The sequence below is a fragment of the Mus caroli genome, unplaced genomic scaffold, assembly GCF_978045245.1.
Source record: "Mus caroli unplaced genomic scaffold, Mus_caroli_1 scaffold_9, whole genome shotgun sequence".
Taxonomy (NCBI): Eukaryota; Metazoa; Chordata; class Mammalia; order Rodentia; family Muridae; genus Mus; species Mus caroli.
The window spans coordinates 15804307-15818908 of NW_028227264.1; the positions used below are offsets into that span (position 1 = coordinate 15804307).

The 14602-nt window shown below is 41.5% G+C and overlaps 1 protein-coding gene across 1 annotated transcript in view; it reads right to left on the reverse strand.

Annotated features, from left to right (window-relative positions):
- The window catches only part of Arfgef3 (ARFGEF family member 3), a 164881-nt gene that overhangs the window by 22716 nt on the left and 127563 nt on the right, over window positions 1-14602 (reverse strand). The window contains exons 20-24 of the mRNA XM_021173858.3: window positions 10761-10894; window positions 10070-10215; window positions 7305-7484; window positions 3491-3635; window positions 1703-1825 (exon numbers count right to left, since the gene is read on the reverse strand). Coding sequence (XP_021029517.1) covers window positions 1703-1825; window positions 3491-3635; window positions 7305-7484; window positions 10070-10215; window positions 10761-10894 — 728 coding nt within the window. The remainder of the gene's footprint in view (window positions 1-1702; window positions 1826-3490; window positions 3636-7304; window positions 7485-10069; window positions 10216-10760; window positions 10895-14602) is intronic.

Genomic DNA, 14602 nt, shown 5'->3' on the forward strand with positions numbered 1-14602 from the left:
AAGACTTACACCTTGACTCTCTCCTTCATAAATCACAAAATAAAATAGAATCTCTCTTTTCAAAATAACTTTCATGTGTACATTAATAATTTGGCACCTCTACATTCAGTCCCTAACATTTCTTTAAAATAAAGTCTCAAATTTCCAACATGCTTTTTAAAGTGCCTCTACCTGCATATTTCACAGACACCTGATGTGTCTAACTGTCCAAGGAACATGTATAGCCTTTTCTCCTTTGCTATGGTCTAAGTACCTGGACCTATGTGACATGAAAACATGAGTGGAAAATTTCAGGAGTAAGAAGTTCCTAAGTATTCGATGATATGTTATTGCCAGCAATGTGATGCAGTGTCCCTCTTGCTCCATCTCAGCTGGGGTGTGCCAAATCCCTCTGTGTTCTGCATCCAGGGTGGGTATGCTATCTACCTGTTGTCATTTCATAGGGCTACCACACTGCCTGATGTGGTATCAGTCTATTGCTGGCGCTGGTTTCTTTGTGTAATTTTTACTATTTGTTTATTTATTTACTTTTATTTTTATGTGTCTGAGTATTTGCCTGCCTGCATGTCTGTGCACCCCTTACATGCCTGGTGCTTGAGGAAGTTTGAAGAGGGAATTATATCCCCTGGGACTGGAGTTACAGATGACTGTGAGCTGACATGTGGGTGCTGGGAAATTGAACCCAGATCCTCTGGAAAAGCAACTAATATGTTTAACTGTTGATCTCCCTCTCCAGGCTTTATCATTAGTTTTTGTCAGTCTAATATCATACCTACTTTATAAATTAATTGTTGGTGTGCATGTACGTACAGGAAAAAACACACAGGCTTGGTAGTATTAGTAGTATTAAGAATTTTCTGGTGGTCTAAGAAAGTATCCTTGTAGGTAAAGATGGCAAATATATGTTGTAATATAACAGGGCAAAGACTGTACAACTCAGACTAAGAGCAAGTCAATCCTGAGACTTTCTTCCTTTTTTATGGTTTTAGAGCTTTATTGTAGAAAGACAGAGAAAGAGAGAAGGTAGAAAAAGAGAGACCAGCCATGGCCACGTGGGGTGTGGGGAGGGAAGGGGAGAAGGAGAGCGAGAGGCGAGAGTGAGAGGCAAGCGCTTACGAATCCTGATACTTCATTTTGCTCTTACTCTTACACGGAGGATAAGGGTGACACAAGTCAAATAACCTCTTTGTGTTCACAAAAGAATGACCAATGTATTAATTATCTATTGAGAAGGTAAAAGAACAGCATCAACCCTCTACTTTCTTATTTCCAAGGTTCTCTGACTCCATGTGTAAGCCTCTCAGATGAGCAAATGTCTTTTAAATTTGTGGTTAACCCTCCTGCTCCTTCTCTCAACCTCACCCAGTTAATCAGTTACAGTAGCATAGTAACTTAGCCTTAGATAAGTTAACCAGATACAGTAGCATAGTAACTTAGCCTTAGATAAATTAACCAGATACAGTAGCATAGTGACTTAGCCTTAGATAAGTTAACTGTTTGTTATTATACAGCAACCCTAAATATCTTGTTAGACCAAGTCTCACCCTCCACCAATGCTCTTTCCCCTCTGCTGCCTCAAGAACTGACAAGAAAGAAGACCAGGGCTGGCCCCTCAGTATCCTGTCTCTAGAGACCTCCCTACAAAACAATTTTGGGAAGGGTCTACAATGGCTGTGAATTATTAAAGGAGGGCTCCACTTACCCAGCCCCTTGACAAACTTCATAAGGCACATGATGTAACTAGTAGCTGCGTTAGCAAAGACCTGGATGTTGTCGGTATTGAGAAAAGCTTCAAACACATCGAACACAGGAGCCTGGCCTTTTCCTGAGGGAAGAAGATGATAGAATTTTAACAATGGTTTTTAACCCTTCAGGGTGCTAATACTCCCAGTACCTCCCAAAAAGTTTTAGAAAAGAGTGATTAGAAAAAATTTCTGGGGGTTAGAGAGATGGTTCAGTGGTTAAGAGCACTGGCTGCTTTTCCAGAGGTCCAGAGTTCAATTCCCAGCCACCACATGGTGGCTCACAACCATCTGTCATGAGATCTGATGTCCTCTTCTGGCATGTAGATGTACTCACATAGACAGAGCACTCATATACATACAATAAATAAGTAATTATTTTTTAAAAAGAAACATTTTTGGATCTTTTGACTGAATAGATACCACGCCTTGCTGCTTCACCAACATGGGAATGGTAAGAAGGCTAGGACGAAAGTTGGGTGGATAAATGGGGATAGAGCTATAGGAACATAAGCCTAGAATAATGTGTGGGTAGTAATGATAGTACAGTAAATATGGGATTACAAAAAATAGTAGAATATCTATAGACAAGGGAAGGACCCTTGAGACAAGTCTCTGATGAAATGCACTTATTTATTAGTTCCCGTGCTGAAGTCATAGGGATGAGTCTGCTCATTTTAGGAAATCCCGCTTTCAAGATTATATTTTTAAGTAAGAAAACTGGCAAGGCTGTCAATCAAGTGGCTCTAGACTGGCATCTAGGAACTTGATTCTCAGAATATTCCTAGGTAAGTTATCTCATAACGTGGTTCACTGTTCTAGACTGTGCAAACAGGTTAGTCTATACTGAACATGTGGGATGTGGAATATGCCAAGGACAATGTGTCTATGTGACCAGGTTTTCAATTGGGTCTCTAACTGGCTTCCTGTTCTGACACTTCCACTACTGATGGAAGAGTGCTCTGTGTGATGTTCCATGGGAGGCAAGAATGTAAGGAAACCTGTCGCCTTCCTCCAGATTTTGTCATCTTACCTTAAAACCAGGCTGTGCCCATATTATACCACCATAGTGAATCTTAGTCACAAGCCATGGAATAAACCTAAGCCATGTAATAATTCCTTTCAGAGCAGTACGATCTGTCCATGAGTCCTTCTGCTGGGTTTCTGAATGTCTGGGTGGACTCAGGGATCATTGAAACAATACCCTTGGACACCGGGCATGCTAGTCTATTTCTAGGTAGACCCAATATCCCTAATTCTGATCCCCCTGTATTATACTTTCCACTTTTCTTACTTAAAAATAAATAGATTCTGGCTTAGTATACCCTGTCCTAAATGCTAGGGACCAGATGTATTTGTGAATTTAGAGTTTTTCAGTTTGATATATTTTCTTAGATTTTACTGAGCATCTGAGATTGAGTACTATGGAATGACAACATCTTTTTTTTTTTTTTTTAAATTGGAGCATTTGTATTTTTGGATGATCATCTTATAACATTTTCCTCTGTGGTTTCAGAGAGAAACTCTACAGACCAATGACAGAGTGAGCAATACCAGCTCAGCAAGAGTGGGGCCTAATGAGCTCAGAGCTCTGGCTCGGCCGGCAGCCAATCCCAAATCCTAGCTATCTGCTATTTCCTGTTGACAAGACGTGGGCTGACAGTGTTTTTCCTTTTGTCCTTTTGATAACCCGAGACTTAGCATCAGGAATGAAGGTGCTATAGCAAGAATCACCTAACCGTTCTTACCCATAGAGTAGTCCCCAACCAGGTACTCCTTCACCTCTGACTTGTTCCCACTGTGCACTGTCTCCAGAGCACTGAACAGGGGTCTCCATCCCGACTGGATCTGTGCAGAGCACACCTCAACCAGCTCCCCAATGGAGGTGACCACCTGCACGGGCGAAGGAGGGCGGGATTAATTAACACAAGTGAACTTACAGGAAAGGTCATGTATTTCTCCTGCCCCCCCCCCCCCCATTTCTGAGTTAATTTTGGTGAAAGAGAAAAACTGCTGAGTAAATTTTCACAGGATTAGCTTTCTGGTTTTTTTTTTTTTTTTTTTTTTTTGGGTGTTTGCCTCCTTATTGCCATGCATTATAGATTCAGGTCTTTTCCCACCTATGATCTGCAAATCACTTTACAGCCTTGAGCTTATCTCCTTTCCTTCCCTCCCCTTCCCCTTCCCTCCCCTTCCCCTTCCCTTCTCTTTCCTCTCTCCTCTCTCCTCTCTCCCCTCCCCTCTCCTCCCCTCCCCTCCCCTCCCCTCCCCTCCCCTCCCCTCCCCTCCCCTCCTCTCTCCTCTCTCCCCTCCCCTCTCCTCCCCTCCCCTCCCCCTCCCCTCCCCTCCCCTCCCCCTCCCCTCCCCTCCCCTCCCCTCCCCTCCCCTCCCCTCCTCTCCTCTCTCCTTTCTTTCCTCTCTCTTTTTCTTAAAATATTTATGTGTGTGTGTTTTGTCTGTCTGTCTGTCTGTCTGTCTGTCTGTCTGTGTATCACTATAGACAGTTGTAAGCTATCATGTGCTGGGAATCAATCCTGGGTCCTCTGGAAGAGCAGCCAGTGCTCTTAACCACTGAGCAATTTCTCTATCCCCAAGTTTATCTTTTTATTATTATATTTTAATTCTATCTTTCAGGGAATACGTGTTTAATTTTGGTACGGTCTGACTCATTAAGTTTTCTTTTTAAGGGTCATATTGCTGGAATTGCTTCCAAGAAACCTTGGACTTGCTCATCTTTATAGTTCTTGTTCATGTTAAGTCATGGCGAATTTTCATTGTGTGTGTGTGTGTGTGTGTGTGTGAGAGAGAGAGAGAGAGAGGGAGATGAAGGTTTAAGATCATTTTTCTTACAAATGTCCAAGTACAACTGGCTGAAAACAGTCTTTTTCCTCCATTGAACTGCAATGACATCTTCATCACAAGTCAATTGAGCAAACACAGAAGGATTTTTTATTTAGGGTCTTCTCTTCTTATATGAACCCTTGCAACTGTAATGTCCCCACAAATACTGATTTATAACACAAATTCAGTATGTCATGTTCTCACTCAAGGCATCTTTAAACATTCCTTGTCATTTCTTCAGTGACTTAAGGGTTACTTGGAAGTTTGATGTTTGATTTATAAATACTTGTACATTTCCCAAGTCGATTTATTTATTATGAACGCAATTCCATTATGGATAGAAAATATACTTCTATGCTTTAAATTTGGTTAAACTTACTGAGATTTGTTTTATAGGTTTGCATATAAACTATTATAAAATTGTTCTGCATGCACTTGAAAAAAATGTGCTTAATTTCACTCAGACTGGTTCACAGTGCGGCTCATTACTTATACGCTGAGTTGGTGTCTAGTTGTTACATCATTTCCTCTGAGGGAAGAGTTATCATGTAAATCACAGGGAAATGTGCATAGTACAAGCATCACATGACTGGTTATATATAGCTCATACACTTTAATACAGTTCCTACTACTCTCCATCCCCATGATATTGTCATCTTTCTAAATTGAAATTCTGTGCTCATTAAACAATAGCATTCCATTCTTTTCAACTGTGATCCTTATATTATCTATATCTCCTTTTTGTTGGTTTGTTCTTCATGAATTTGTAAGCTTGCAAGGGTTTATGTGTAAGGGTCAGAAGCTGACACTGGCTATCTTCCTTTATTGCTTCCTACCCAATTTTTTTTTTGAAACCACTGTACCTGGAATTTGCTGATTTGACCAGGCTAGCTGGCCACTGAACCCTAAGGATGCTCTTGTCTCCAGTTCACCAGTGTTGGGTTTACACGATGCACCATCATGCCTGCTTCTTGCATAGGTGCTGGGATCTAACTGAGGTCCTCCAGCTTAGCCAGCCAGCCCGGTAATGACTGAACCATCTCCACAGCCCCAGAGACACTTACTGATATGTCTTCCTAACAAACTGAGCTAGTTATAATTATAAAATCCTAGTTTTACTTTCTAGTAATAGTAATACTATTTCTATTTCTAGATATAACCATTTCTTTCTTTTTGTGTGTGTGTGTGTGTTTTTTGAGACAGGGTTTCTCTGTATAGCCCTGGCTGTCCTGGAACTCACATTGTAGACCAGGCTGGCCTCGAACTCAGAAATCCACCTGCCTCTGCCTCCCGAGTGCTGGGATAAAGGTGTGCGCCACCACGCTCAGCTGATTACCCATTTCTAGTAATAGTAATCCTCTTCACTTGTCTTTTGTTTTTGACCTGACACGGTTGCAATTCTGCCAACTCCCTCAAAGTTAGAATCTACATAGCTCTCGTTTTTAACTGTCTTCTTGTCTCAGTCCAATTTCCTTCCTTCTCACAACAAGAAAAGTAGACCACTCTTGTGATCCTCCTGCCTTGGTCTCCTAAGTCCCGGAATAGGAGGCACAAACCAACACCCCTGGCTTTTGATTCCATTTGATGATGTGGCTAGTACAAACATCTGTGGAGAAGACTTGCATGGATGTTTTTTTTCTTTTCATTTCTCTTGGGGACATACTGTTGGAAGAACTTCCAGGTCGTGTTCTGAACTAAGTAAAGAATCTGCTTCCATATCCATTCTGACGTTAACTTCCTCTATAACTTATCTGTAGTTATTACCTCTTTGGTTTTAACCACCCCAGTAACTGAAGCAGTACTCATTGTGGGTTCACTGTACATTTCTGTGATGATGCTGAGTCTCCTCAATGCTATCATGGACGAGGCTCTATAGACATCCAGCATTTTGCTGTTTCTCACACATACCGTGCCCTTGGTTCTTCCATTCTACCTTTACCACATTCTTTTACATTAAACACATGGTCGTTTTAACATCTCTCTCTTTTTTTTTTTAACTTCTCCTTATGTGTTACTTTCTTCAGTTTGCTAACATGAACCTTCAAGTTGGCAAATTATAATCTAGTTAATACCAACTTTATTTTTGGGGAAAAAAAGAAGAATTATGCTTCTAAATGTCCTCATTTCCTCTCTCTTTTTTTTTCTGATGCTACTCATGTTTATATTTAAGCTTGGCCTAAGTAAAACTAAGCTATGTAAGATGTCATTGGTTCTACAACCTTGAGAGCATGGTGTGACAAGCTTTGTCTTCATCAAAACAACCCAGGGTAGAGGATATGTGTGTGCCTACACCTTTCTGATTGTCACTTTTGGGGTATTTTAATAGTGTTCATTTTCTTGCCAGTATGCCATTGCATTTAAAGAAAATGAATAAGCCATCAACATCTGAGCTGATTTCAGAGAAAGGGCCTGTTGCGCTCTCTCCCACCACTGTGCCATACATGAGGTCACTGAGTTTGCTTCTTTCCATCTGTCTCCCATTAGACAGAATGACTGTGGTGGATAACATGGTCTAGATAAGATACAAATCAATCCAGCCAGATTCTCTAGCTCTGTGTTTCATTTCCACCGATCACTAGGTGATCCTGGCCAGATTGTTTAATCTCTCTTTGTCACCAGCCTAGGAAGACAGTATGCAAAACAGAGAACAGTATCTGCCTCGCTCTCACCAAATGCCTGCCCTGGAGAGAGGATGGATGCAGAAGCCCGTCTAGCACTGACCTGGTCTTGGACATCTTCATCACAGAGCTCTAGCTGCATGATGCGCTCAAAGGGCCGGAAGAGTGCTTCGTTAAAGTGGAAGTGAGGTGGCTCACTCCAGTCAGTGAGAACCTCTGTCAAGATATCATGGATGAAGGAAACGGCCTTCTGAGACACATGGCGTTCTTTATGGCAGGCAGCCTATACAAGAGAGGGCCGAATGCCAACAGGAAGTCAAGCAGGGAGAATATGGCTTCTGGAGGCTACCTCATTATTTGAAGATAGAAAAGGTAATTCTGTCTACATACAAACTTCTAAGGGATTTTAGTGTACACATGATATGTACACCAAATTGCACTTGAAAATTTAACCACTGGTCAGATACAACTTCAATGTTACCTTGAGGCTTCTGGAAGAGTAAGGTTTCTATTATTTTCTTTTTTATGCAGCATGGAAGTTTCCTTCAGCAGTACAGAGCAGGCTCACCTATCTGGAAAGTGCTCCTGGTTCATCTTTAGTCATCCGCCTAACACATTAAGATCATTTGTCCCCTAGTGAGATGGGGCAGTTGTAATGAGAACTCAAATTGTTTCACACAGTTTGGATCTAATGTTCTTTATTGATTTTGTTCCACACTGGCTCTCAACTTTGACCTGGAACTTGCTTTGTGTAATGGCATAACAGAGATCATTTCATATGTTAAAAAAAAAAAAAACTGATAGGAAGTTTGTGCTGTTACTGTCTGGGGGAATCCTAAGGAGACCATGTGAATAAGTGGGGACTGTTTGTCAGAGGCAAACCTATATTAGAGTCTATGTAGAAAGAGAACTATGCCCCCCTCCTACCCAGTTAAAGCTACCAAGAACCAGTTTGTACCAGTCTTTGTATCAGTGGACTACAGCATACAAGGAAAACCATGTGAGCTCAGTCAAGCTAGCTGTCTTCCTTAGGGTTTCTATTTCTATGCAAAGACACCATGACCAAAAACAACTTGGAGGAAAAAAAAAAGGGTTTATTTCATTTTATATTTCCAGAAAACAGTCTATCATTAAGGGAAGTCAGGGAAGAAACTCAAGATGGGAAAAAGAACTGGAGACAGGAACTGATGCAGAAGGCATGCAAGGGTGCTGCAAAAGGCATGCAAGGGTGCCGTAGCAGGCATGCAAGGGCACTGCAAGAGGCATGCAAGGATGCTGCAGAAGGCATGCAAGAGTGCTGTTCACTGTCTTGCTCCTTATGGTTTGCTCAGCCTGCTTTATTAATCTTTTAAAAATTTATCTTATTTATATGAGTACACTGCAGCTGTCTTCAGATACACCAAAAAGGGCATTAGACCCTGTTACAGATGGTTGTAAGCTACCATGTGGTTACTAGGAATTGAACTCAGGACCTCTGGCAGAGCAGTCAGTTCACTTAACTGCTGAGCCATCTCTCTAGCCCATAGACTGTTTTATTATATACCCTGGACCACCAGCCCAAGGTAGCATCACACATAGTGATTTGGGTCTGACTACATTAAATGTCAATCAAGAAAATGCTCCGCAGGCTTGCCCAAAGGCCAACCTGATGGGGGTTCTTCCCAAATGACTCTAGCTTGGTTGAGCTGGAATAAAACTAGGCAGCACGGTAGTTCAGACCAGAATTACCAGAGCATTTTCTTCAAGTTGTAATACAGAGGATCATGAGCTAAATAAATGGCTTTTGTTTGAAACTCCCAAGCTTTCGGTATAGCTAATTACAGCATAATACCCAGCTGATACAGTCTTTGGCCTTGACTAAATTGGTATTTTTCTACCGTTCTTCCTTAATAGTCTATCCTCAGGCAAATAAATTAACTTCTATGAAATATTTTCTTATATATCTTTACTAGGTAAGCACTACAGCACACTTATGAACGGTTATCATTGTAAATATGGCAATAATGTTTTGTTACGTAGCCAGTGGTTTGAATGAGCAATGATCCGCATAGGCTCAGGGTATTTATTTGAGCACCTGATCCCCTGCTGGCACACTGTTTGGGGAGGTAGCACAGCCTTGCTGGAGGAAGTGACCCTAGGGGTGGGCTTTGAGATTTTATAGCCTCTCTCACTACCTTCAGTTTGCTTACTCTGCTTTATCTATCCCTGAAGACATTATCCTCTCAGCTTCCTGCTTCAGCTATGCCTCCCTGCCATCATGGCTCTCTTAGAGCTTAAGCCTAAATAAAGACTTCCCTCTATTAAGTTGCCTGAGTCACAGCACCGGCAAAGTGATTAATAGAGCCAGTCATCATGAGCAGAGATGGTTAGATATAGGGCAACATCAAACCCTATCCTATAAACTGCTTTCCTTCAGAGAGCAGAAGGATGTTAGGATTCATTTATTTTATGGAGGAAACCAGGATATATGGTTCACCTTCTAAAGTATCATGTCTTTAGTCACTGAGTTATCACAGAAGAGACACAAGAACCAAAGGTGTTGCCTCAAAGAAAAGAATTGATTCAGGACTCTTTCTTTTGGCTCCAGATTCAGGTTGAGAGCAGAACCTAAGAAAACAAAAAAGCCAGCTTTGCGAGGAAACTAGTTGAGCTGTATACTTGGAAAGGAACAGGGCCATAGTGACACCATGGTTGCCCTGCCTTTCAGAGTGAGCCTTCAGATGCTTTGATATATAATCAGGACAGTAATGCTTGTGACCAGGTCACAGATAGCTCTCGTCGCACTCTAAACTCAGCCTCTACGCTGACTCTGCAGCAGGACTCCCTTAGAGCTCACATTTATGGGCTCTTCTCAGCTTCCAATCTCACCTCCACCAGGTGCGGGGCCACAAGGCTCCAGCAGCGCATCACATGGAGCAGGGGCCGGGCTTTGCTCCTCACAATCCTCAGCATGGCATCCCCCAGGCGGAACAGGTGGAGAGCGCTTTTTTGATCCTGGGTAGACTTGACTTCACCTACAAGAAGGAGAGCCGAGAGAGCCCAAACGTAGGTATAGTTCAGTAGACTCCAGCACAAAAAGATGTTGAAACTCAAGGCAGTGTTCTCAGCTAGTGAGACAGTTTGAGATGGCTCATCAAGGAAGGAGAGAGCCCTCTATTCAACACTAGCAAGGCGGTTCATTCAGCAGGACCAAAACCTCTCCTTGACTGAATACAGTGTTCCCAGAGAAAAAGCCACGAGCAATGGTTTAAATAGTAAGGCTGGAGAGTCAGACCTGTCTCATAGCTGTACTGGAATGGACAAAGGATTTCCCTCTAATCCCCCGATGAGCTCATGTATAAAACAAGGGGTAAATGTATCTATTCCTTAAAATTCCCATTATCTTTAAATGAATGTGATGACTCCTATCCAGTGCTTAGCATGGGCCCAGCTCACACAGATGAGTATTTTTATCTGTAGTAATTATGATTTTTACTGTCATCTTTCACACATGGGACTGGCATCAAAGATTGGGGCTATTTCCTCCTTACTTACCAACAGGTTCTTCAGGGAAAATTACCTGGCATTGTCAGAGAGTAATCCACTGTGTCTGTCACTGAATGGAAAAGCTGGGACTGAGATGCTTTTTTGAGTTGGTAGAGGAACCCTCCCAAGGCTGTTAAGTTCAACTTGTCGGTCGCATCATCAAAGAGCCTGGGTGCAAATAAACATACATTATGTGGGAAGGTGTCAGAACGTGTATGGCAAACTGGGTGATACAATTAACAAAACTGCTGTGAAGGCACTGCAGAGAAATGGATGGTATTGTCCTAAGTATTATTAATGTGAACAAGTCTGCACTAACCATGGGATTTTGATGCAAAGAAAACCACAAAACATACTTGAAAAAAAAAATCTTTGCAGCTTTCAGGGCCAGCCACATGTGGTAAGCACTCCTAACTGTTTGGCAAGAATGTGAAAGAATACGAGTTATTGCTTCCAGATATTCCAGGAGGTAAGACATTAGGGGCCAACAGCCACAGTGAGCTGTGAGGTATCTATGGTCTACCTGCCAAGCCTGTGGTGATGTCAGTGGTATGGGATGCCATGTGCTGCTCAAGGGACATTGTCTTGAACAAAAATTGAATCTTGAGCCTGTTTGAAGAACTAAACTAAGACATACTAAATTGTAAGACAGAAATAGTTTAGAATATGAGGCATGGAAAGATATTACATATTCTATAAATCCAGCCTAGAGAACAAGTAAACACACCTGAAATTTAACAACAAAAGTTGAAGACCTAGTTTGAAAACGAGCCAAGGATGTGAAGGGACAAGGATGCACAAATGACTGGTGGGATCACAGGAAAACACTGAACATGCCTTTTTGTTTCTGTCTATAAGGAGGGAGGGCCAAATCAAAACCACAAGTTACTACTTGACACCAGAATGAGCCTTTGAAGATGTTAAATAGTTCTGATCATTTTAGTGCATGAAATAATTTCATATGTAATGAGTACTAAAGTATTTTATCAAAATGTCATCCATTGTGATCTGGTATCAGAGTGCCATGCATAATTAAAATTCTGTAATTTTAGGGCTGGATAGACAGCCCAGCAGTTAAGAGCACTGGCTGATTTCTCAGAGGACCCATGTTCAACTCCCAGCACATGGTTGCTCATAACCATTTGCGGCTCCAGTTCCAGGGGACACTGGGCTCTCTTCCGCAACCCTTGTGAACATGTGGGACATGGGCATACATGTGGGTAAAATGTCAATATACATTTAGAAAGATTAAAAATTGTCTCTGCAGAGTTAGTGGCTGGGATGCGGCTTCCTTTGTAGAGTATTTTCAGAGCATGCCCAAAGCCTAGGGTTCTGGTGTTACAGCTCTATAATCCTAGTAGTTAGGAGGTGAAGGCGAAGAAGTAAGTTCAAGGCAGTCCTCGGCTACATAGCAAATTTGAGATCAGCCTAAGATACATGAGATTCTATCTTAAAACAAAACAAAACAAAACAAAATAAACAAACCCAAACAACATCAACAAGGAAGAAAGAAAGAAGGAAAGAGAGAAAGAAAGAAAAAGAAAGGAAAAGAAAAAAAAGTCCTTGTACTTTTGTTCTGCTCTTAGATTCTGTCTGTAAGTAGCAAGAATCTCTAGAAACTCTGAAGCATTTGCTGGCTCTATCATTTTAAAGTGTAATGGCTTAAAACAAATTAGTTGACTCCACTGACCTATATTTCCTCCTCTAAGAAATAAAGTTCATAACTCATGGCTGGGGAGCCTGGAGTTTTGTCTGGTCTGTGTGAAGTGTCTGGGAAAGTGCTTGATACCATAGCCACTAACTAATGTTAATTTATATTGTCATCTCATTATTATGGCCTGTCCATTGGATGCTTTGAGAGAACAGGATGCAGTCTGAGCATGGGAGCTGAATCTCAGCAGATGATCTCAGGCAGAGGAAGCAGAGGGGCTCAAGACCTTAGCCTACGTGTAAGACCTATCTTTTTGAGTAAACTGACCATTCCCAGACAGAAAGTGAGACAAAAAGAGAACAACACACACACACACACACACACACACACACACACACACAGAGACATTGATATGAAGGGGGTCATCCAAAATAATGATTATCAGCATACCATGCTTTGTATAAAAATATTTAACAAACTTTAAAATTTATTTTTGTAGCCAGTATTAATAGATATTTAATTATAATAAATTGCCTCTTTGAGTAATTCTTCCAAGAAATTCTATTAAAGTCTTTTGTGTCTACTTCAAGATAATTATATTTGCAACTGAGGCCTTATGTTGGCAGTAGATATTCGATAGAAAAACACAGCACACAAAACACACACGCACATAGCATACACAGCACATACCCAACACACACCTGCACATACATACACACACTCATATCCAAGACTCACACACACCAGCACATACACACAGTACACACAGTACACACACATCTCATTTGCTATTTTCTAGTTTGCTTCTGGATTTTCTAGTTTGCTTCTAGATCGTTAACCATTTCTTTTTCTTATGCTCTAGTAAACAGACTACACGAGTGTGCTATACTCTTCCTGACACCCGTGTACCACTTCCTGGATTTTAAAACACTTTAATAGCCAATTTATTGGATACCTAGAAGCAAGTGATTTTCTACCAGTTAGAACATGTACAAATTGTGTGACTCAGTGGGGGAAAAGTGAGTCTAGGTTTAACCGTTTCTATAGAAACCAGCAGGCTCCTCAATGTCAAAGTTAGAACAGGAAGTCAGGCTGTCGGAGCCCAGCCAGTGAATCAGTGTTCAGCCTGCTGCCCTAGCACCTCCGCTGTGCCCTTTTGGTAGGAAGCCTGGGTGTAACAACTATACTTTAAGGGATAAATAAGGGGATGTGGTGTGGCTGGTGATCACAAGCACTCCCAGAACCAAACCCTGTTGTCAAACATTTGAGGCAGCAACTGATTTGCCTTCTTTACCTTAATGTGGTTCTTAGACATCAGTAAGTACCATATTTACGGGTGGGAATGTTTTTATTATTTTATTTTGTGAGTATGAGTGTGTGTGTGTGTGTGTACACGTGCATAAACCTAAAGTTGACAATGGGTGTCTTCCTTGATTGTTTTTTCCATCTTGAGCTTTTTCATTCCACTTATTGCTGCAGGTTCTCTTACTGAATCCAGGGTTTGACAATTTTTGCTAGCCTAGGTAACTGGTTTGGCTTAGGGAGCCTGTCTTCAACTCCCAAGTGGTATGATCTCAGGGAGCTACCAGGCCTGCCTGGCCTTTTATGTGAGGCCTGCAAATCTGAACTCTGATTTCCATCTTTGTGCAATAAACACATTGTCCACTGAGCTATTTCTACAACCCATAGTAAGGGGTTTTGTAGCAAGAGTCACTAAAATTTAAGTATTACTTAATTCAACCTCATAACTACCCTCTGAAAATTACTTTTAAAAAGAATCTTATTTTACTGGCAAGGAAGTCAGACATGATAGTAAAACCATAGACTAAATTTCAGGTAGTCCACTTCAGACCTGGAACTCAGGCATTAGAGGATGGTTCATTCAAAAAATGGTGTGTGGTAGGAAGGAAGACAATGGAAAGAGGGATGGGGACAGTTCAGTTGATATCCATTGATTGTTGCCTTGCAAGCCCAAGAAGCTGGATTCAACCCCCGAGCTCACATAAAAAAGCAGAGTGTAATGTCTCACACTTGTAACAAACCCTGGTGTGAAGGAGGCACGTACAAGTCTGGATCTGGAACTTGCTGGTCAGCCAGGTAGCTTACTTGATAAGCTTGAGAAATACTGCCTCAAAAAGCAAAACAAACAAACAAACAAACAAACAAACAAGTAGATAGTGCTTGAAGGACAGGCAAGGGTTTCCTACATACATATACACTTATAC